Raw genomic sequence first — 24,516 nt, forward strand, 5'->3', positions numbered from 1 at the left:
AGTAGGTCTACGTAGGAGTGACAGTGGCAGGAATACCCTCAGGGAAGGCAAGGGCACACCCCCCCCTGCACAGTAGTGCCGGGCCAAGGAGAGGATCTCCTGAACGTCAGGTAGGAGTGTGTCAAAGATGCAGACAGAGCTGGCCGTCAGACATGTTTCCATGAGACCAAGGATGTCAAGGTGCATTATCTCATGTAAGTGACATATATTGGAGGAATGCCTGATGCAGCGGCAGAGTAAGGAGTGTAAATGTGGAGGAGGTTGACAGCCTTGTAGGACTTACGGGGAGTGCTACAGATCAGAGGTGCAGCATGTGTAGGAGTTGGAGTGCGAGGCAGAGAAGGATCATGGGAGGGTGCAGGGAGGCAGTGCAGGATAGATGAGGAGAGAGGAGGGGGGACAGCAGGAGAGGAAAGGAAGTTGATGAGATGTGGGTAGCATTTGTCAAGGAGAATAAGTTTGGCCTGAGGGCCTTGGACTGAGATGCTCCCATTACCATACACATCAATTGTGGCCTCTGAGGATTGGAAGGAGGCCAAGAGTACACCCCAAAGGGTCAAACCATTGATGGTGGAAGAGGAGCAAGGAGAGAGGACATGGGACAGGCAAAGGCATGTATGAGCAGATGTCAGTGAGAGTTAACCTTGAGTAGGCTCAGATGTACTTGTCAGCAATAGGGTGGGTCGCATTGGAGGGCAGGGTGCCCTCATTTGACTGTTTGCAAGCAGGTGTCGTGAGTAGGGCACGATGGTCTGAACAGTAGAAGTCAGGGAAGATAGACCATGAAGAGCAGCATGGAGTGTGAGGGAATGGGGCTTGAAACCAGACGGAACAAGAGCACACAGGTAGGAGGTGGGTGTCAAGGCAAATTCCAGAGTATGACAGCATGTTGAGTGCCATGTATATACAGAGGACGCATTAGCATGTGGTATCATTGCATGTCAGGCATGTGACGATGGAACTTGAATGGCTGGGGGAAAGTGTAGGAATGGTATGTAAGACATAAGATGAATAGACAGGGGAGAATGAGCAACAATGTCGTGACAAAATGACAATTCAAGGGGAACTTCCATGGTGTAGGGCCATATGTGCACTGTTGCCAGTAGGGATAGTGGTGTGGGCACATGGTGTTGCACTGAACATACTGGATGAGGCACGTGGGTGACACTATCAACTCTGCCACACACCCCCTTGACAGGCACCCAACATGAAGGCTTCGCACACACACCATGCACATGGATATAACACACATGCATGTGCACTCACCGGATGATGCCTCGTAATCAGGGAGATCTCCCACACCTTGGAGTTGTCCCTCGGTGACGTAGGATCCAGCTACGGACTCGTGTGGTGTGAGTTCTATTTCCTGTGCTGGGGACCCACCTCCAGTCACCAAGGTTGCGGCATGACTTGAGGCCAGCTTATCCTTTGCCCTGCGCTTAAGGTCATTCCAGCGCTTCTGGCAATCACTAGCTGTGCGCCTCACTACTCCAAGGGCACTTATTTTGTCAGCAATGGTCTGCCAGTGTGCCTGGCGTCTGGCATGTGTGGTCTTGGACCCTGCAACGATGACCATTTCCCTATGATGGTCTGACACATACTGAACAAGTGCATTCAGTTCGGCGTCTGTGAAGCTGGGCTTCCTTGATGGGCCGGACTGTGCAGCCGTGCCTGGGGCATCAGCCTGTGCCGGACGTGCACTCTTCCTCTTCCGCTTGGAAGGGGGTGGGGATCCAGAGTGTCCTACGCCGCTGTGGACACTAGGGGCAGGAGCCGTGGTGGACTCAGTACTGGGTGTGTGGGATTGCACACTCAGCATGGGAGTAGGTGCAGGCATTGGGGGTAGAGGGATAGGGTCAGGCCTGATCTGAGGTGCATGAACTAGGACCGACACAGTCTTGGCAGGGTGTATGAGAGGTGGGGTGGATGGAGCCACACCCTGCCCACGGGGGGCAGCAGATGACCTATCTGGCATAGATGCGCGTGTCCTGATGACACCAATGTGCACCGGTGCACGTGCAGTGGACCTGCTGACCTGGATGTCAGCGATGGAGTCACCCTCGGACAGGTCTGGTGCCACAATGGGCTGGTCCAACAAGGGCTGATCAGGGTTGGTATCAGCCACATGACCCTCAACCTGGGGGGGGTGAGGGGGGGGGCATGGGTGTCCCTGACTGGTCCTCCAGACTGGGGGGGACAGGGGCGCCCAGCAAGCCACAACCACGTCCCCTAGTGGATCCTCCACGGCCACCACGTGTGGCTCGGCCACCTTTGCCACCCTTACGGCTTGCACGCCTCCCAACCATGGCACTGATGTTATTGTGCGTATGGGAGTGGGTGTGCACAATTGTCCTGGGCAATTGGGTGTCAAAGGGGTTGGGTACCAGATGGTATTCGTACCCTAGTGCAGTGGCAAGGCTATATGAAACCCCTGGGGAAAGATGACGGGTCACGCAACGCACAGGCACCCCAAAAAAGTTAAGGAACGTGCACGATACCCCTCCTAGACCACGTGTGCGTATAAAAAACCCTGCACTACGCTGTGGCATCCAGTAACACAAGAATGAACGTATGCGTGTCACATGCAGCCTAGATTGACCTCTGAAGAGGTATGTGACACACGGGGCAAGCACAGATGATAGATGCGTGCGCAACTCACCGTCTGCCAGGGAGAAATGCGTCAAAAAGACGCGCGTGTGCGCGTTGGCAACACCCCCGCCAAAAGAAGAATGGGACGCTGTCTGAGGAGACAGGACAACAGTAGAAGGGAACGCTGTGTGAGGAAACAGGCCCAGGAAAAAGAGCAATAGAGAAAAAGCTGTCAGAGGTAACAGGGAGTACGACCTTTGAACGTCGTGAAGTAAATCGCGTGTCAACTGACAAGAAGTACAGAATACACCAACTCGCTCTCCACGAAAAGCACGTACAAGGAAATGGCGTTCTACATGTACCTTTTATGCAGGCCCACAGGTCCTGCGTCACTTCCGCGTGTAGGCGCTGAAGGGCCAGCCTCCAATCACACGCATTGACACTGGCTTGTGTTTCTTTCACGTGGGTTGGGAAACACCCGTGCGTCATAGGCGCGCTTACGCGCCTGGCCCTTTGGACCAATGAGATCGCGTACGCGTGCTGACGCGCTCGCGCGGGAGGTTTATTTTTTCACGCGGGTTGGGAAACGGCCGTGCGTTATAGACGCGCTTACGCGCCTGGCCCTTTGGACCAATCACGCGGGTTGGGAAACGGCCGTGCGTTATAGACGCGCTTACGCGCCTGGCCCTTTGGACCAATGAGATCGCGTACGCGTGCTGACGCGCTCGCGCGGGAGGTTTATTTTTTCACGCGGGTTGGGAAACGGCCGTGCGTTATAGACGCGCTTACGCGCCTGGCCCTTTGGACCAATCACGCGGGTTGGGAAACGGCCGTGCGTTATAGACGCGCTTACGCGCCTGGCCCTTTGGACCAATGAAATCGCGTACGCGTGCTGACGTGCTTACGCGCTGAGGGCCTTTCCTCGGATTCCACGCAGACGTGCATGATTTTCACGTGCCAATTCACTCCGTATCAAGCTGGCCACGCGTTCACACACGGAAGACCACGCTCCTGCCCAGAAGGCCGAGTTACTGCCCCCCAGTGCCCCGAGCAGCCTCCCACGTGCCATCTGCTGCTGCCTGCCTGCCTGCCTGCTGCCACCGTGCCCTGCCATTTGGTGCCTGCACATCAGCCATCTGCAGGCGTACAGTTGCTGTGTCCACCCCTTCTGGAACTGAAGACTCCCGACTGGAAGAACACCACTCCACAGCCCAGCCCCAGGACCAAGTTGCCCACCCACTCCTGCCTCTGGGGTTGCCATGTCGGGCACTGAAACATCTGGCACCACTGGCAACCCCCAGCCAGAGAGGCAGAGGGGCCCCAGCTTCAGTGTCACCGAGGTTGGGGTCCTGGTGGAGCGAGTCCTGGGGCAGTATGATGCCCTCTTCGGAAGTAGCCGCGCCAACTATGAAGGACGGACTCGGATCTGGGACGACATCATGACTGCCATCAACGCGGAGGGGGTGGCAGTCCGCGACAACCCACATGTCAGGAAGCGTTGGGAGGACTGCAGGTCCAGGACCCTCTCAAAGGCCCGGCGCCTCGTGGAGGGGGGCCGGGGCCACATGAGTTCGATCCAAATGAGGGTCCTGGCACGCATACACCCAGCGCTCCACTCCCAGGTCCTTGAGAGGGAGACCCGTCTGGAGTTGAGCGGTAAGTGTGCAGGCATTGCTGTGTGAGACAGTGCATGTTGCAGTGTGCTGGTTGTGTGATGCTGTATGTGTGGAATGGGCCTTGTAGGCATGTATGTGTGCAGTGTTGTCATGGCGATGCATGTGCGACCAGTAATTTGTGGATCACATGGTTGTTGTATGTGTTGCTATGCAACCTGAGGAGGCCTATGCAGATTGGACACATGTGAGCATGCAAGTGTATGTTCGTGGACATGGGTGTGGGTGAGGGATGGATGCTGATGCCAGGTACATGTATGGTGTCGAGGTCGGTGTGCTTGACCTGCATGTCTGTGACTTTTGAATGGCATGGATGCATGACACATGTCTGTGACACTGTACAGATTCACTGATGCTGCCTAATCATCCTTGTATCCACTGTGTTTGTGATGTACGAGGCCACATGGATGTGACAGAGGTGAAGTGTGTGCGTGTGATTTGCATGACCAATGATGCATGTGAGTTCCATGACATCGTACTTTAGAAGAGTGCAGTGGACATGTATGTTGATGTGCATGCCATGGACCATGGGTGTTGCGTGTGTGTATTGCCTGACCCATGTGTTGTGGAGGGACATGATAGAAGTGTACTTTACCATTGCCAGTCATCTGATATTGCTTCCTGTGTAGGGGACCATTGTACAGTGCCCTGATGCTTGTGTTCTATGTCTCCCTCTATGCAGCGGCTAGTGATGGAGAGGGCGGAGACGGCGCTGTGGAGGTAGACGGCGGGGATGCCCCCACGGCTGCGGCGGAAGGGGTGGGTGAGCCCCCACAGGGGCCAGCTACAGCGGAAGAGTGCAAGGAGCCATCCAGGTTGGTGGTTTCTACAGAGGAGGAGGCGGCCGAGACTGAGGCACACCTGAGGCCTGGTGGGGGCATCCCTGCTGGTGCAAGTGGTGCAGTCCAGGGCCAGGGGCAGGAGGCAGCACAGGTCGCCGTGGAGGTGCCTGTGCATGTCGCTGTCCCTGACCCTGTGAGTGCACCACCATGCACCAGCATGGATGCCCCGTCCCAGGCCCGTCCGCAGGTGGAGGGGGTGTCTATGTCATCTGACTCCCCTCCACCTGCGGACGAGGGGATCCGTGGGCGCATGGAAAAGGTCCTGATTGGGGTCGCGTTGCGCACGGGGGTCATTCGTGATGACGTGCGTGCTTCCCGGGAGGAGCACACACATCATCACGAAGAGCACCGTGCCGACGTGGCCCAGTTGGGATCTGCCATTGGCGCGGGTTTTCTGCAGGTGATGGCCAATGTGTCGGGCATCTCCTCCTCTGTGGAAAGTATGCGCCGGTCGTTCTCCTTGCCGTCTTCCGGCCCAGTTGACACCAGGGCCCCCTGTGGTCCTGCCCCGACCAATGCAGCCGGCTCAGTGGGGATCCCATCCCTGCCACAGTCGGGAGTCGGTGGTCCAGCTGGTGTGGACACCATGGCAACTGGACCCCTGCAGGTGGAGGATGTGCCGGCATCATCAGGCAGGGCACGTGCACAACGGCGTCGGTGGATACCATCAGCCTGGATGCCGTCGTGCTGGCAGAGGCAGTGGCTGCAGAGGCAGCGGCAGCGACGTGGGAGGCGTCATGGCTCGGGGCCATCAACATCGGAGGGGCAGCCATCGGCTGGAGGGCAGGAGGACCCTGGACAGAATGTGTCTTCCGTGTGGCAGCGGTTAGGCCACGCAATAGATGCGGAGAGGCGGCGGGCAGAAGAGGGGCGGCTCGCTATGGTCAGGGCGGTGGACTCCATGCAGAGGGCCCTGAGGAGATCTGTAGGGGCTTGGAGGTGGACACTGCGTCAGCCCTGCGGGCCCTCGGGGCCATTGAGGATGAACGCCTCGGGGAGATAGAAAGGGAGTTCAATGATGCCCTGGCCCATAACATCTCTCAGTGAGCCGCAGGACTGGCCCGCCGCCTTTGTATATAGTTATGTAGATAGTAGGTTTCCTTTATTTTTATTTATTATTTGTGTTGATTGGACAATGGCCCACGTTTTTTGTATATAGTTAGCATTAATTAGGTTTTGGGTAGGTTTCATTTTATGGTTTTTAGGGATATTGGACCCGGACAATCATCTTTGTACATAGTTTGTGGATATTTTCGATTTTATTATTTGGACCATGGGGCAATGTGTTTGTTTTTGATTTCCATTTTGATTGACTTTGCACCCGTTCTTTTGGATTTCACCTTTCATTAGATTTTTTTTGTTTTTTACCTGTTACTTTGTGTATTCATTTAGGTGTTTCTTTTTTTTTCCTTCTTACATTTTAATACATTGTTCTTTTGATTCTATTGTGTGGACTTCTCTCATTGGTTTGTTGACTGTCACAATCTGGGTTTTCACAGTCATGTGTTGCCATTGTGTGAGTCTGACGGACTTGGACTCATGCGCATACTGCTCATTGGTTATGTATCATGTAATGGGTATTTGATTTTTGAATGGATGTGTACCTTGGATGTGTGTATGGACTGGGGTGACATGGGGTGGGATGTGGTTGCCCATGGGATCCTGGGATCTGTATTGTGATTTCCTATTGGCAGGGGAACATCTGTGTGGGCCTGGTGGAGGGTGCCCCACAGTGCTGGGGGGTGGGTGTGGTGGGAGGCATGAGTGGGACATAAGTGGGGGCCTGCTGGCAGGTGCCCCACAGTGCTGGGGGGTGGGTGTGGTGGGAGGCATGAGTGGGACATAAGTGGGGGCCTGCTGGCAGGTGCCCCACAGTGCTGGGGGGTGGGGGTGGTGGGAGGCATGAGTGGGACATAAGTGGGGGCCTGCTGGCAGGTGCCCCACAGTGCTGGGGGGTGGGTGTGGTGGGAGACATGAGTGGGACATAAGTGGGGGCCTGCTGGCAGGTGCCCCACAGTGCTGGGGGGTGGGGGTGGTGGGAGGCATGAGTGGGACATAAGTGGGGGCCTGCTGGCAGGTGCCCCACAGTGCTGGGGGGTGGGTGTGGTGGGAGACATGCGTGGGACATAAGTGGGGGCCTGCTGGCAGGTGCCCCACAGTGCTGGGGGGTGGGGGTGGTGGGAGGCATGAGTGGGACATAAGTGGGGGCCTGCTGGCAGGTGCCCCACAGTGCTGGGGGGTGGGGGTGGTGGGAGGCATGAGTGGGACATAAGTGGGGGCCTGGTGGAGGGTGCCCCATGACTGCTGGGGGGTGGGGGTGGTGGGAGACATGGGTGGGGGCCTGGTGGAGGGTGCCCCATGACTGCTGGGGGGTGGGAGTCATGAGCAGGTGTGCAGGGTAATCCCCTGTGGTGTGGACTGCATGCAGGGGACGTGGAGGCTGTACAGGGAAGACCTGTGAAGACCCAACGATCGGAGTAGCGTGTTCAACTATCCACGCCCCCCTGAAATGGACGTAGTCTGGGATTTCGCGTGTGAAACTTCCCCGCGCACCCCTGTAATGGACGTACCCTGGCTTTTCGCGTGTGGGACTTCCCGCGCACCCCTGCAATTCCCGTAGCCTAGCTTTTCGCGTGTGAAACTTCACGCGCACCCCTGTAATGGACGTACCCTGGCTTTTCGCGTGTGGGACTTCCCGCGCACCCCTGGAATTCCCGTAGCCTAGCTTTTCGCATGTGAAACTTCCCGCGAACCCCTGTAATAGACGTACCCTGGCTTTTCGCGTGTGGGACTTCCCGCGCACCCCTGCAATTCCCGTAGCCTAGCTTTTCGCGTGTGAAACTTCACGCGCACCCCTGTAATGGACGTACCCTGGCTTTTCGCGTGTGGGACTTCCCGCGCACCCCTGGAATTCCCGTAGCCTAGCTTTTCGCGTGTGAAACTTCCCGCGCACCCCTGTAATGGACGTACCCTGGCTTTTCGCATGTGAAACTTCCCGCGCACCCCTGTAATGGACGTACCCTGGCTTTTCGCGTGTGAAACTTCCCGCGCACCCCTGAAATGGACGTAGCCTGGGATTTCGCGTGTGAAACGTTCCCGCGCACCCCTGAAATGGACGTACCCTGGCTTTTCGCGTGTGGGACTTCCCGCGCACCCCTGGAATTCCCGTAGCCTAGCTTTTCGCGTGTGAAACTTCCCGCGAACCCCTGTAATGGACGTACCCTGGCTTTTCGCGTGTGGGACTTCCCGCGCACCCCTGCAATTCCCGTAGCCTAGCTTTTCGCGTGTGGGACTTCCCGCGCACCCCTGGAATTCCCGTAGCCTAGCTTTTCGCGTGTGAAACTTCCCGCGCACCCCTGTAATGGATGTACCCTGGCTTTTCGCGTGTGAAACTTCCCGCGCACCCCTGAAATGGACGTAGCCTGGGATTTGACGTGTGAAACTTCCCGCGCACCCTTCAAAGTCGCATGGGCCGCTTGCCGTGATGGTCCAGGGTTAGCGCAGCCCCTTGCGCTGGTTTGTGATTTTTATGAGATTTCCCAGCGCAAGGGGCGTTCCTGGGGGCGTAACTGGCGCTGCAGCGAGTCGCTGCGCCACTGTGCGCCACGGCTGCCTGGGGAAGCTAAAATCCATGAATACGCTGTGCGCCAGATTCGGTTTTGGCGCACGCGGCTGGCGCAGACTATCGCACGCGCACGCTGTGCACCAGCCGCGTGCGCTACTTGTGCGCTGAATTCTATGAATTGTGGTTTCTAGGGCTGAAATGCACAGCATTCAAGAATGGTGGACTAATTCTCTCCTATTGTGTTGGGGATTGATTCACTACAACCTCCTCTGGAAACAATCAGCAGATGCTCGGGGCCCCTCAGATTTACCGCGGCCTCTTTATACAATTTTTACAAAGATGTGTCCTGGAACAGCATCTGAAAAGCCTGGAGCATCGATGCACTTGAAAAATCTTACTGAATCTTTGTGCACATGAGCATCTCCATTATTCTCAGGACACCCCAGATGTACAGATGTGTAAGGTTGTTAATGTGGTGTAAGACAGCTGGTGGACGCCTGAGATGCTCCTGGCATCTGCATATGTACTGCAGAGCAGTTCAGTGTGATTTGGACCGAAGATGATTACTTTTGACAGAAGATGATTACTTTTGACGTGGAAGTCTTGCTTTACTCACTTGCTCTGGTGTCGGGCTCCCTGCAGATGTGCATGGTACTGCTCGATTGAGTTTAACACCACATGACAAAGGTTGCAAGTGTAGCTGCTTCTCAGAGCTGTGAGGAAAGACAGGAAGAGACAAAGAAGAGGAAAGTGAGACATTAGAAAAAATAACAACAGTGAGACTGCGATAAATGGAAAAGCGAGAAAGAAGGGAAGAAGGAAGGAAGGAAGGAAGGAAGGAAGGAAGGAAGGAAGGAAGGAAGGAAGGAAGGAAGGAAGGAAGGAAGGAAGGAAGGAAGGAAGGAAGGAAGGAAGGAAGGAAGGAAGGAAGGAAGGAAGGAAGGAAGGAAGGAAGGAAGGAAGGAAGGAAGGAAGGAAGGAAGGGAGAGAGGGAGTAAGAGAAGGAAGGAAGGAAGGAAGGAAGGGAAGGAGGGAGGGAGGAAGGGAGAGAGGGAGGGAAAGAGGAAGGAAGGAAGGAAGGAAGGAAGGAAGGAAGGAAGGAAGGAAGGAAGGAAGGAAGGAAGGAAGGAAGGAAGGAAGGAAGGAAGGAAGGAAGGAAGGAAGGAAGGAAGGAAGGAAGGAAGGAAGGAAGGAAGGAAGGAAGGAAGGAAGGAAGGAAGGAAGGAAGGAAGGAAGGAAGGAACTGAGTTGGGAAAACTCTCAAAATTTGACTGTTGGTGTATGTGAAAACAAATAAAACGTGTTTCTTTATTGCATTTCAATTATATAGCTACCTCAAATGCATTAACTAATATAATGTTGTGTTTTCTTACACTTGCTTTTATCACAATTCACACCAACTACAAATATGAAGGAAAGCTACACCAACATGAAAGTAGAGCAGTTTTCAACAATTTGGAAAGATGGAGCAGCAAAGTGGGAACATGACCTACAGCTCTTTGGGGACATGGGTGGGTGGGGCTAAAGGGCATCACATCCCTGATTCTAAAGTCTTACATTTAATAAAATGTAAAAAAATGCATTCAGTCTTTCAGTTACAATGAGTGCATTCAGATGTGGCTATAGTATCTGACAGAAGGGATAGAGCCCCTGGACCTGGCTTTGCCATTAAAGGTGGAGATTGAAACAATGCACTCATCTGAAGGGAAGTTTCCATGAAGTCATCACTTTGCTCTCATACCATCGACATTTAGCACAATCACTTTAAGTTGTGCCAAACAGCAATTACAATCATAGTTATCAAGAACCATACCATCCAGCTAAGCAGCTGACCATCAACCAATTGTATCGAGACCAATACGGTCAATGTACCAATTCCTTAGGAGAAAGGCCTTGAGAACGACCTCTGGGTCGAAACACGTGTCAGCTGACCACACCAGGATTAAAATTGAAATTTTGAAATGACCCTCATTGAACATTTCAATTTATTTTAATCATGATATTATTTGTCACTATCTAGGAAGGCAGCGCGCGAGTCACCAATATCCAACCCAAATCTTTGGCAATAGTATCTAGTGGTCACAATGTCTAACACTGCCAAATGTGGAAAGTTGGCTCACCTATAAACGCCAGGGCTGCCTACCTTTTAAGTAAGGTGTACCTAAACAAATTGAGCCATGGCCAAATAATATATGCAACTGTTTCCACTTTAAAACATTTGTGTGCTTCTTGTGCAAAAAAATACCACCGTTAGGCTTGCCTCCACAATATATGTCGGCGCTGCTCCCCTTTTGAGTTATGTGTGCCCAAACAAAATTGAGAGTCTTGTCCAGTAGCATATGGCGACATAGCCACTGTGTCTTCTTCTGTTAGAGATAGTTACATTAAATAACCGACATGGTAATTTGGTTCACAAACATTTTGAGCCTTACTCCAAGTTTGCCAGTATTCCGGCGGTAAAACCACCAGAATACCGACAAATGGAATTACAGTTAGCGGCACTTGGTCTGCTGGATTAACTGGCGGATTACAAACCGGTAAAGCAGGTTAATCCCCACCCCATGGAGTCCCATATGACACCATGGGGTGGTATTCTGCCACTATTACCGGCTGTGCCGGTAATTAAGGCAATTTTTGGGCTGGTAGGGGTCAGATATACCCCCAGCTCTTAGCTACTTAGCTTTTAGTACTAATTCCCCCAGGACGCGTTTTGAAACTGCTGCTCGGAGATACAGATCTGGTATCCATTTTAAATGCCAACTGATTCCCTTTTGAGGAGCTCAAGGAATATCAGCAGAAGGACAGCCAGGGCCTGATTCACAGGCCGGTATTATAATGGCACAATTCCATAAGAAAATGCTCTGTGAATCAGGCCCTCAGTGTTAACGCAGAAAATGGGGTGCTGAAAAGATGTTTAGGAGAATTGGCAACCAAATGAAAGATAATAGCCAAGCGTTGATTTTAGGTATTTAATGTTGCTCAGGCCTATCTCCATGTTGCAGATCTTACAGAATAGATATATATATTTTGTAGCAGGAGGCTCTTGAACATGTGATGGTATACTTAGAACATTTTGGCAGATGACGCCTCAATGGAACCAATTACAGAAGCCGGGATGTGAATAGATGGCGGATTATGCAATTGGCACTTTAATAGCCAACACACAGAGATAAAGGGACTCACAGGCAGAACTGAAGATCTTCAACTCAGCTAGCAATCACCACCCCTTCAGAGCATTGCACTGTTAGCATCATGCTTGGGAATTGCATAGTGCAACGTATGCTATAGGAAATAACCCAGAATGCTTAGGGGCAACCTGGGGAATAATTTAAATAATACATGTGTGAAGTGTTAATAATATAAACGTTGATTACAATCACAGTTGATTGTCTGAACTAGAAAAGTAAGGTGCCTAGAAAAAAATTACTTTATCAAAAAGAAGCAAAACTAAACGTGTGTTAAATAACGGGCCCAGATGGAATACAATGAAGCGCACAATGAGTGCACAGGGTGCACAATGAGTGCACAGGGTGACCGTGCAAGCAATAATGAAACAATTCATAGAATAGGGTGCACGGTACACAGTCCTTACACTCTGGAAATGCACAGACAATATTCACAACACACACAAGTCGTGGCTGGACCTTGTCTGTGTGTTCCACAATCTCAGTTGAAAGATTATTTCGCAGTCAAATGCATTGATTCTCACATGGATTGTTGCCTAGTACTCAATTACTCCAGAATTCCTCCTCTTCCTCGGATCCCATCATTCATTGTGTCCATATCGTCATAGACATCTTTTCGTTATAGGTTTTCTTTAAAAAGATATCACGCAATGCTCTGTACTTGAAACGTAAAGTATGGGTATTAATAACCACAATTTAGGGCATATAGGACCACCCGAGCACAATGGGAGGGGCTAAAGACTGCCTTAACGCCTCCAGTTACACTCTGGGGAATTGTCATTGCTTCTGAAGGTGGATGGTGGTGGTGGAAAGGGAGTTACTTTTCTGCCTCCCATTTGCCTTCCGCCTTCAAAGACAACTGGGTTTCATGTTGTACTACAGAGGAAATCATCGTAAAGGCCGCACATGGCAGGCAGCGATTCATCTTTTTGCACTGCTGAGTGCAAAAGAGATTTGTAAAGAGCCGTCCCTTAACACTTCTCATTTGCACTCAGCAGCGAAAATGATGAAAAGAGCCCAGAGGGGGCCTGTTTTTCATGTAAGTGCAAACGTAAGTGGTCTCCTCCAGGCAATTCATGTTGAGGAGCTACATGAGCTCCACAGTGACCTGTGAATACAGTATCACCGATTCCAATGCAGATGCCTTATCGCTGAGGTACCAAATCAACCCTTTATAGCCCCAGAAATGTAGAAACATTTGACACAATATACACTGGTCATTTTAGACACTTGGCTGCATTGCGGTGCAGAGTGCGACTCTCGCCTACCCTTTTTTGCATAATGGTCTTCATCAGGACAACATAATTAAACTGAACACATGTTTTCCCACTAGATTTACTCAAAATTTCAGTCTGAAAAAACAGTCTAACTAAAAGAAAGGCAATCATTGGAATCATAAATGTATTTTGATTCTCTTGTTTGCCTGTTAAAGCAAAGGCCAAACCCCTGATTAACCTAATTCTGAAAAGCAGGCGCCTAATAATGCCCCCCACTCCATGTTGGCTTCAATTGCCTGTGATTCACCAATGCATGTCCTTCACTGGCATCTGGATGCCCTAAGCATCGTGCGGGGGCTGAAGGAACGCATCCGGCTCGTATTCCTTTTCTGGCACCAATTATTAGGCCAAATATCACAAGTGGAAACAGGTAGGAGGCTACATCAATGTAGACATGTCCTAAGTTAATATATGCATGAGTAAGTAACGTGGAGGCCTTACAGAAGATGTGGAAGGGAGGTTATGCATGCCTGGAGATAATGCTACAGAGATGATGATAATTAATGCTCTATATAGTCTGGTGCCAAGGTTCAAAATATTGTGCAGAAGAATGAGACGAGGTAGACATGTATATTCCATCTCTTTGGAAACATTTTATTTAAATTTACTTTGAATTTTAGAATTAGTGTTGCAAGTACATGTTGAAGAGGCAAAGGAACTCTTTTTGCATGGGGATAGGGTCAACAGGTGCTTGCATACCTGTGACGGCTGCAGGTATCAGAACCCAAGGCATGTCCTCTCCATCATCTTGCCTTGAGCTGCCTTGCAGAGATGCATCACCCCGGCGACGTTGTGATCTGCACAGGAGCTAAGCACAGCAGAGCTACTGCGCTCTATTCTGGAGGCCCTCACCCTCTAAAAATGGCCGCCGCCTTTCCGTGCTTCTTGCAGCATCGGAGCTGCTCACCTCGAAGCAGCCCCACTCATTGCCGATCGACCGCCCTCTGTTAGTTCTAGTTCAATATGGGGAGCAAGGCCGGCAAAGCCGGCATCCCTCCAAAGGTGCTGCTGTTAATGCTAAAATAAATAAATAAATAAATACATAAATAAATAGCATTAGCACGCTCCACTCTGACCGGCACATCCCCCCACTCCTTTGTATTTCTTGTTAGTGCACTTGCAGGATCTGAATATCACAAGACCCAGTAGGAACGTTTTTGTTATTCTTCATCCCTGTCCCCCTGCCTTCCTTCGTCTTGTTGCACCTTGAAACACCATTTGTTGAAAAAAGCATTATAAATACCCAATAAATAAATAAATAAATGCATAAATAAACTATCACTGGGAATGGACACTTTGGGGGTCATTTTATAATGAACTGGAGCCTAAACAGAAAGCGTAAAAGCAGCTTAGGCTTTCTTTGTATGTGCCACTTCATTTTACAGCAACCCAGAGTCATAGGAGGCAGCAAAGTAGAGATGGCATCATCCCTTTGGTTTCCTCCTGAATCTCAGGAGAGTACTTCATTTTACGCCTGCATGAGATTTTCATGGAGGAATGAAATGAATGCATTGCAGTGCGATACGCCTCTCATTAGCACCTGCTAATGAGCAGGGTCGATTTCATTGGCATCCATTATCGAACACTGTCTGCAAAGCGTATTTGCAGCCAGTGTCATTTTTCTCTCAAAGGCGAATGTGCCTTCCTTTTCTCTTTACTTTGACACTCTGCTTTGAGCGTGATCCGTGGACCCCATAACACATATGTGTGAGCATCGATGGTCCTCTGCATGCAATTACCATTTTGAACAAAATGATCCCCTTTGTTGAAAAAAACATGAAGTACAGAAAATTGCAAGTTTGATTGAAAATGTTGAAAATCTGCAGTTTGGCTCAACTACAAACTGGGAGTCTTTTAAGCCGCTTATAGATCTGAAAACTGCAAGCACATTTTTTCACAAATCTATTCGTTTCTTAACACAAATAGGTATGATTCGGTAAAAAAATCCTATTTCTTGAGAAATGTATCATTATTTTGTAATACATTGATGTATTTTTACTTTTCCACAGGGAACGTTTTGGAGTAAAATGGCTCCAATCTGCATGTAATGCTGAATGTTGATTTAAGCCGAGCTTCATTTGGCTCTCGGGTAAAAGTAGCTCAATTCGCCCAACCATCGGTGAAAAGCAATGTGTAGGCCATACTGGAATTATGCAATGCAGGAGAGCAAGCACGCGTGTTGCAGGGACTACTTACGAGCCTGTGCTTACACGTATAAGTATTTGTGGTTGCAATAGTAGCGAGGGGCTGAGCCCATGTTTATGTATGTTTATCTGGCATAGGTCACTTCTTTAAAGGCGCATGTGTTGTCTCACCCCTTGATAGCATACAATTGACACTGACATGCCACTCACATTATTTGCCGTAGTTACAAGCCATCACAGAAGATGCCCACAACACATTCAAGCATTCCTCTATTATTACGATCAGGGGAGTTGCTAGGTCTGGAAAAGACCCGGGGCTATGCTGATGTCTGAACTGTTGGGACTGGGGGCTAGCTAGTCTTTTGGCTGTAGCTCCTGAGATTCTATCCGGGGCTACAACCAAAAGATCAGGGGCTATAGCCACCTTAGCCCCCCCCTAGCAACGCCCCTGATTACGATCATCTGCATGTGTTTCCGATGTGGAAATTAAGCTGGCATCATCATCTGAGCCATTTTCAGAGTCCGGAACTTCTGCGAGTGTTTCTATCTCAGCACATGGTTAGGCTGTACCTTCAGGGCACACGGCTCTGACTTCAGTAAAATCATTAAACATGTATGTTCCTTGCTCCCCTGTTATCATGAAAGGGAGTATTCCCGTCTGATACAGCTCGTGCTCAGAGACGGGCAGGCCATTGGCCTCAGAAATGCTAACTTGGCTTCTCAAAAGGAGGTTGAGCCAAATCGGTATGTTTCATGCTCTTCCTCCCCAGAATTCTAATGAATGTAAGCTGCATGTCCTGAGTTTCTGTCTGTGTGCTAGGGAGGCTTCAGATCTGCATCGGATGGGATTGATGGAGGGTGGCTATGCCCCAAATGCGGTGAGATGAAGCCTGCCACTGTACAGTAATGTCCAGAGTGCACCTGCAGCTCCAGTCAGGAACATGGACATATATGAACACAGTTCAAGATCGAGTGGGAGAGGCAAACGTTTGAGTTGAACACGGGTTTAGACTGTGCGCTGGACCCTTTTCTTTTTAACTTGTACACTGTAAACATGCCAGCACTGCTGACGTGTAATTGCATGTACCCTTAACAGCCTGACACTTTTAAAAAAAACGAACATGCATGCATTCAAGAAAGCCCTCATGCCCTTCAGACTGAACGTGCCTTCAGACTATCCCAGCACTTTATCACCCCTTGCCCACCACTGAACCCATTATCACTTTTCTCCAGTTAATGCTCCATCTCACCCCGACCAACACCTGGTCCATTTTCTGCTGCACAAGTTCTCTCACGCACTTACAGGATTCCCATGGCTGCTGTTTGCTGTCAAAAACAACTTAAAAATGCTTTCAAAATTAGATGCACTCATTGTCTGCTGATTATAGATATATGTAAAGAACATTGACACTACCATTGTGTCACATATACCATATGGCTTAAAAAAAATATTGCAAACTAATAGCCACAACAGGCGACTTTGAATGCCATGAGAATCCCCTATGATGTAATACCACAAATCAAATTGCATGATCTATAATTAAGACAGCTCCTCACTACAATTTCCTCCTGAGGAACCATGCCCAATCCAAGCAAGGGGAAACACGTGTAGAGGGTATCAGAAGATATTAGAGGGTGCCAGCAAGAAAATATGCAATAGAAATACAACAATCAGCCCAAAGTGTACCAAGAAGAATTGTTTTGAGAAGGTACCAGAGGGTGCCAGAAAGTAAAAATGCAATAGAAATGCAATAATCAGCACAAAGTGTACTAAGCTGAAATCTTCTGCACACTACAGTATGCCATGAAAATGAAATTGCCTATACAATTTTCAAACACAAAATAAAAATCAGAAAATTAAACAAAAAAATTAAACAAAAATGGAGCAATTCTAAAAAGTTTTTGAAAACTATATACAATTTGGAGCGCAAAGTGGAGTGTCTCTGGTGTTTGTATGTTACATATTACCTGTTAGTAACGCTTATGAAAAAACAGATTAATGATCAATGCCTCCAAAACTGTGCCATTTGGATGAAGAAGCCAAATAGGGCCCTGGACCACAGAAGGACAGAACCGGGAGGTTCTGCCCACCATGAAGCGCCCTGAGGTACCGTCAATACTAGAGATGCTTTGGCTGTGGTGGGCACTACAGTCAGCCTTTTAACGATGGATGGTAAAAACATGTATGTTTAAGTAATATAGATTCACAAGGTATAGTGTCGTGCCTTGTATGAGGGTAAGTGTGATCCAATACCAGGATTCGGGCTTGGGACCAGTTAGCATGTATATAAAGGAGGAACGTCTTTGACCTCTCAAACTGTTCTGTGGTGAGTATAAGAAGAGAATCAGGCCAGTGGGGTGGAAGCCCCAAACCCCTAAACAGGCTTTTATACCAAAATGTACAGAACAAGCCAGAATAAGCAAATTCCCTATCCACTTTTCAAAAAATGCAGTAGTGAAGATGTATTTAATGAATCTCCCTGTAGCTACCGGGGCCGGCTGAATACAGAGGAATATCTTCATAGAGATAATGCTGGTCCTAAATAAACACGATGGCGAAATCTCCTAACCGGTTTCTCTCTATATTAGAAAATATTGTGCAAAGCTTTGAGGACCGCATCAAATTATGCTGAACTATGAAATCTGAAAAATTGTCTCAATTACATGGACTTTGTAAACATGTAAATGTGGGCGTTCACTATGGAAACCAGTAACTAAACTATGGAAATAACTTTTCTTCTTAGAGGATTGGGCCTATGTAAGCTTGAGTGTTTTGCCCACAGTTTTGTAGGAAAGCTGTGTTCCTGTCCACTTTATCTACTGTGTGTATTCTAATTAGAGGTGTACTGATCCTCTACTCCAAGTAAGTATTTGGCTGAATTCTGTCTGAAAAAGAGCTGTTTGTTTGTGGCCGAATAGTTTCTTGCGATTTGCCTCCTTCCAAATAGTTTGTCTTCTCACTTGAGTGCAATGTAGCAACTCAGCGTGACAAGAGTGGAGCGCAGATTGCAAACGTGAACGGATTTGAAGGCTGTTCATCAGCATCCCTAATAGAATATTATAGTACGGTGCATTTGTTTATGTACTGGAGAGAAGGAGTGGTGAGGATGAGTGAGAGACGATCATGGTTTGTTCCCATAAGGAGTGACTATGGAGAAACTGTAAGAATTCACAACAGGTAGTGCAGACCAGCAGGATTGCGCTAGTCAATTATATGTCAGGCAGAGTCACATGTCCCTGCAGAAGAGGGCTCTCAGAGTAACTCCATGTTGGGGCATCTCTTCAATTCCCCTGTGAGCAGGTCTGCCAGACGGAATATAGAGAGATAGGTGTGAGGTCTCCAATTGTATGGCACATAGTGAGCTGCTGGTGAAATGAATAGGTGGGGAGAATTCTTTTAAATTGGAAAACTTCTCAAAAGGTGGACTTCCTCTTCTACGCTACTTAGGTGGGGACGAGTCAGTTACATGTCAGGGAGTGCAAAATGTAGCTGATATCTTCCAATCCATATTGGTCTCTTTGGAGAACTTGCTATTCGGAGATGTGTCAACAAACCTTACAGGCCACATTTGTCCTGACCCAACAGGAAGAGTGTGAGGGAATAGAACACATTTTTGTGCGTGACAGAGATTTATAGAACACTGCATTTGTTGGTGTTTTTGGTATGAGGATTTAATGATATGATATGATTTGGTATTTATAACGAGCCTTTACACAAGTGTTTCTAGGTGTCACGAGACAAAGGACGGGAGACAGAGAGATGACAAGACAAACAATCTTACTAGGCCTTGTGACATTCAGATCGTAAAAGTGCACTGAGAAAGTGCAGGGGAGAGGGTGAGGGGAGAAGTGCAGGGAAGGGGCAAGGGGGAAGTGCAGTCAGGGCATCAGGGCTCTGAGTAAGTTCAAGGTTGGCAGTGGACTACACAGGTGCAGTCCCAGACCGGAAGTACTGGGTGGGCTAGAAGGCAGTGCAGGGTGATTGAAGAGTGAGAGACTTGGAAGAAAAAGCCATAGACCCTTGCATCCTTTAGTGTGGTGGCAAAAAGGTTTGCGTAAGTAGACATGGATTGAGAGTTAGTGGAATTGGGTGACTGGGCAACAGGCAAGTGTCTTCGTAGAGTTTATATGGTATGGACATATTTAGTTACATGTTAGAATTTCCTGCATGTGATTGACCATGCTGCTTCCCTATCAGCCTCTCTGGTAATGTCCTTTCAATCATTTTGTAGAGGAGGAGCCAAGTACTCCTCCTCCAACTGCCTCGCCCATATTACCTGTAGAATGGGAAACAAAGTAGGTGACGTATGCGGAACGGTTGAACCAGCAAAGATCAGAGCTTGGACTCTGTGCCATACCTAAAACCAAAGAGAATCTGGGAGGCAAGGTACCCTTTGAGAAAACCCTACCTACACACAAGACAAAATGATGGCCATCTGAATGAGATTCCCATAGAAGCAGAGCAGTTAAAAGGCAAGAATCAATGGTGATGTCACACAGAAAAAGATGACGCACACAGAAGAGATGCAGAGATCAGAGAATGCAGATATTCTATAAGCCATCAAGAAAGCAACAAGGATAAGTGACATCTTGGGCTCAGGCTGAAGAAGCGTATGTCACAGAAAGAAATGAAGATATCAAATCATTCTTGACGTGTACAGATGCAGAAGAAACGAAAGCAGCAAAGTGATTGTGAAGCTAGCTCTAAGCTTATAATAGATAGACCGCGGCATGCGCCAATACATATATATACCTCTATAGATGCATATGGACAAATAAAAGATGGATGTTTCCAGTATACATTATAAAGCAGTGCTGATCATAAAGGCCTCAGTTCAGAGTGTTACAGTTAAGAACAAGTTTTAATTGCACAAGTGAATCTTAGCAAACGGAGATAGGACGAGCCAGGAAGCTAAAAGTCTTATCAAACAGGACTTGGCTGACATTGGATACAAATTGTGTGAAGGAACAAGGGGCTCCTGTTCAGGAAGCTTGAGCAAAACAAAATACATCAGAGGATTATTAAAAAAGAATATTAAATACACAAAAAGCCCGATTTCATGGAGTCCAGTCACATGGAAGGAAGAAATTGGACGATTGAGGTGGTCACAACTACGCATGAAGGCCGGCTTTGCCTACACTCTTAAAATTCTCAGAGCAAAGAATAAACCCAAGGCCAAACTTCAAAGCACTAATTGACACTGGACTGTTGAGGTGATGATGGATTGATATAATAATTGGTGGGAAGCTGATTTCTATATGAGCCCACTAGCACCTGGATGTTCAGTCTATATGCTGCTAAACGTAGGTGGAAAAGTACTGATGGGGGGCGGAAGCCAACCAATTGCAGAGGACTATATAATCTAGGGGCCTATAGTTTGTGTAGCCAATGGAACATTGTGTATTTAGTGACATTCATAGTGGCCATGTTTAGGGAGGGCTTAGTTGCCCCACTTGATGTTAAGCACCCTATCACTTTCCTTCAAGTTCTATACTGATATGGAACTTATGTTTAGACATTTACTTAGAACCAATCACTCCCTCTGATAGGTTTTTGTAGTTTGCCACGTAGGTAGTGACGCAGGTCAATGTCAATGATGATGATTTTAGGCAATATAACCTCAGTTTCTACTAAAATGCAGTGAGTAAGAGGATCAAACGACTGCTGATGTGTATATACTTGTTATTAAAACAGACTCCCCTCTTCCCAAACTACCTGAGTTTGATTATTGATGTATGAATAGAATATGCATCCCCATCCATCTCCAGGGTATTGCTACGCATCTTAACGAGCTGGAGAACCCAGTTCACTTGGTAGCATAGGATGGTTCTTTAAAGGTCTATTCGACCATCGATATAAGTAAACTTTAGAGTCTCAGTAATATCGCACAAACTTTGCCATTCAGCTGACAGGACAAGAAGCTCCCTGTAGATAGTGGTTAGTGTAAAAGACTGATAAATCCTTGCAAGGAAGGTGTGACGGATCCCTTTATTTTCTATAAAAATCCACTCCCCCTTCTACGGTGAGTGGAACGGACCACGGTTTGAAGAGGCGGTAATGGATGTGGTGATCCCGAGGAAGAAATAGGAAGACAGAGTGAGAGAGGAAGCTAGAAAGCGAAGAGAATTTAACGATGATATGGAGCGTAAAAGAAGGCAAATAGCATGCAATCTTGAGTATTTGGAGAAGGAGGTAAGAGATCCTAATCCAAAGGTAGCATGGGAAGACATAGAAGCATTTCTACCAGAATACAAGTCATTACCAGACCCGTCTAGAGCAAATCTCGAAGACGAGTTTGACTCAAGGAGCATTGCAGAAGCGATTGATAAAGTATACCATGACATGAGAGCTCAGAAAGAGCCAAAGGGGAAGGGAAAAAATGACCGTCTTGAGAGCACTCAGTTAGATGACATTCGGGAAGCCTCATGTAGTGCGAGACATAAGGAGCTGTCTTTAGACAGACTGTCTCTAAATAGACAGGAAGACAAGAGAAGTTGCACAAGTTGGGCACAAGAAATGTCAGACGAAGAAAGGGAAGCCTTCCATGGGGAAGAGAGAGATGATGTATGTGGGTCTGAGGAATGCTTTTCTATGGATAAAGAAGTAAGATGGTCGGATTTAAACATACCTGTGTTTAAAGCGACGGAGTCCTTGACACAGTCAGAGAGACCTAGGGGGCAACTCCAAGGTCAGAGGGGGGGAGTCGCCGCCTTATTTAAGTAGGTTAAGATCATTGCCCTGACGGAGATGTGGCAATATTGTCATGGCAGTGGACAGACAAATGATGAGAGATGAGAATGAGTTTGGAGCGTTACAGTTTCCTTTGTTAGAAAAAGGAGGGGTCAGACCACAGTATATACCATGGCCCCAGATGGATAAAGATAATCTAAGGTGTACACTCCCAAGTTTAACTTCTGACGCTGGGAAATAGATACATGAATTAAAGAAAATGACGGGAGGAAACACGTTGGCTATAGGGGACATAGAAATTCTTCTAATCGCCATACTTGGTGAGAGAGGTGATGAGGTGTGGACGAGGGCAGGGTACCCTGGTGTGACTACAGTGAACACCGCTCACGATGGAGCACCATTCAATAACTGTAGAGCGGAAGTCTGGAAAGCGCTTCGAGTATTATATCCGGACATGTCCGATATGGGAGCTATAATGACAAAAAGATGAAGGAAGGAGATGATCTGTTGGTTTATATTCAAAGTTTTCAGGCATGTTGGGCGTTGGAAATACATGAAATACGTGAATCTTGGGGGAAATCTATACCAGTATTCCGCCATATATTATGCCAAGGGCTACCAGAGCCCGTTGTGGGATATTTCAACCCATGCCAATGCACCCTACTACACCCCTTTGCCAATGGGGAAAGAAAACAGCTACAAATGGAGGCAAATGCTTGTCAAATCTGCAAGACTGTGCATGGTTGATAAACCACAAAAGAGCTGCACACCCTGCCACACAGGCAAAGTTGGTGTAAAAACAGGAGCCACCTGTCACCTGTCACAAGGCCACAGAAGGGCTAAAAATCTGAAAATGCCATGAAATACAGCTCTCTAATCAATGGCAACCTTCAAAGTGCTGTTTTGGCGCTAAATTCTGTGATCTTTCCAATGAATTATTGGAAGGAAAAGTGTGCTGAAATCAAAGATTCTCCAGGCAGTCAGAGGAATCCAGCCATCACTTCCTGACAGCTGCTTAAGGAAATTGGCTGTCAAATTCAGTTTAAATTTGTTTTCTTTTTCCTGAAGAAGTGAAAAATCTGCCTGTTTAAAGCATTTTTCTGTGAAAGGCTTAATTCCTTTAAAATGTCAAAATCCATTATAAACTCTGTTCATTTTATATGTTTTAAATAAAAGATTGTAGGTGAATTTTACAGTAAATAAGTGGAAGTAACTGCTTAATCCTGATTGGGCAGTGCATGGCCTGGGAAAGTTGACATTTCAGCTTGACACTCTCTTGAAAACAGGAAGCCTAATGGTTCCCGCATAATGACAACAAGCAGCACAATGGGACCTCAGTAGACTTTTGTCTGGGGCTGAGCCAAGGACGATGGCAAGCTGCCCAACTGATCTCTACAGGGCAGCTTCCCTCCAGGAAGGGGACACACCTCCTTGATCAAAAGACTGGACAGCTGCTGCCTGGGAAGGCGAGGTTACAAAGGAGAACTTTAATGGTAAATCCTTATTTTTGATTAAAGTTTAAAACTCTTTAACTGAGCAACCTAAAGAGGCATAAATCTGAAAATTAACCTATTTACCGTAAGGCTCCAACTCTTAAAACTATGTTATCTCCAAGTATGGTCATCACCAAATCAACAGAGAACATGAAGATGACTCAGATGAGTAGAACTGGCTTTTACAAATGTGCCAATTGTAAATTGTGCAATCATGTGTCTAAGGTTCCTTTTCGAAGTGTGAATGGCCAATGTTGGAAATATAAACATAAAATTTCCTGCATTACGAAATATGTAGTATATGTGATTATATGCAACTGTGGCCTTCATTATATAGGCTCGACGATAGGCCTTTTAAAGATGCGGATTCTCCAACATTACAGAGCCATCAAAAATGGAGATTTAAACTACCCTCTCACTAGCCACTTCCAAGAGAAACATAATGGGGATGTGAAATTTCTATCCTTTATGGGGTTGACTCATATACCACAGAACAAAAGATTAGGTAACCGCGAATTGAGATTGAGGCAATTAGAAGCCACACTCATTTGCAAATTTGACACCTTGAAACCGAAAGGTTCGAACATAGATGCTGAACTATTTGTTTTCTTACAGACATGAGTTTGCCCACTATGGGGCTAGTCATTTCCCCTTGTATTGTTTTATGAAGGGGTTGGTTTTTATCATGGTTCTACCTATATCTTGCCTTGTGTAACTCTGTGAAATAGTTAGATACTTAGGGTAATCATTGTAATATACTCTGTATTCATGAGTTATAAGTTGCTATTTGCACATATTTGAAGAGTAGTCTCAGTCATTTGATGATCCTCTGGCTACATTTACTTGAACTGTTCCAAGAATGGTATAGTGTATAGTATTGATCTATCTATACCATGCACATTGCACTTTTGTAAAAGAGTTAGTTATTGTGGTACTGTATTTCACCCAACTGCTCATTCTTAGGCAATGCTGCTATCCATTGGTATTGTGTTTTTAAATTGTGATTTGCACATTAGTGAGAATCATACTCTGACAGAATTTGTCTCGTTAATATTCC

General features: G+C 47.7%; 1 protein-coding gene across 2 annotated transcripts in view; it reads right to left on the reverse strand.

Moving 5' to 3' along the window:
* The window catches only part of LOC138473064 (zinc finger matrin-type protein 4-like), a 1,763,309-nt gene that overhangs the window by 157,876 nt on the left and 1,580,917 nt on the right, over positions 1-24,516 (reverse strand). For both annotated transcript variants that reach the window (XM_069611557.1, XM_069611558.1), the window contains exon 6: positions 9,286-9,382. In XM_069611557.1, the coding sequence (XP_069467658.1) occupies positions 9,286-9,382 (97 nt within the window). The remainder of the gene's footprint in view (positions 1-9,285; positions 9,383-24,516) is intronic.

This window comes from Ambystoma mexicanum, chromosome 8 (assembly GCF_040938575.1).
Source record: "Ambystoma mexicanum isolate Mex_15411 chromosome 8, UKY_AmexF1_1, whole genome shotgun sequence".
Classification (NCBI taxonomy): domain Eukaryota; kingdom Metazoa; phylum Chordata; class Amphibia; order Caudata; family Ambystomatidae; genus Ambystoma; species Ambystoma mexicanum.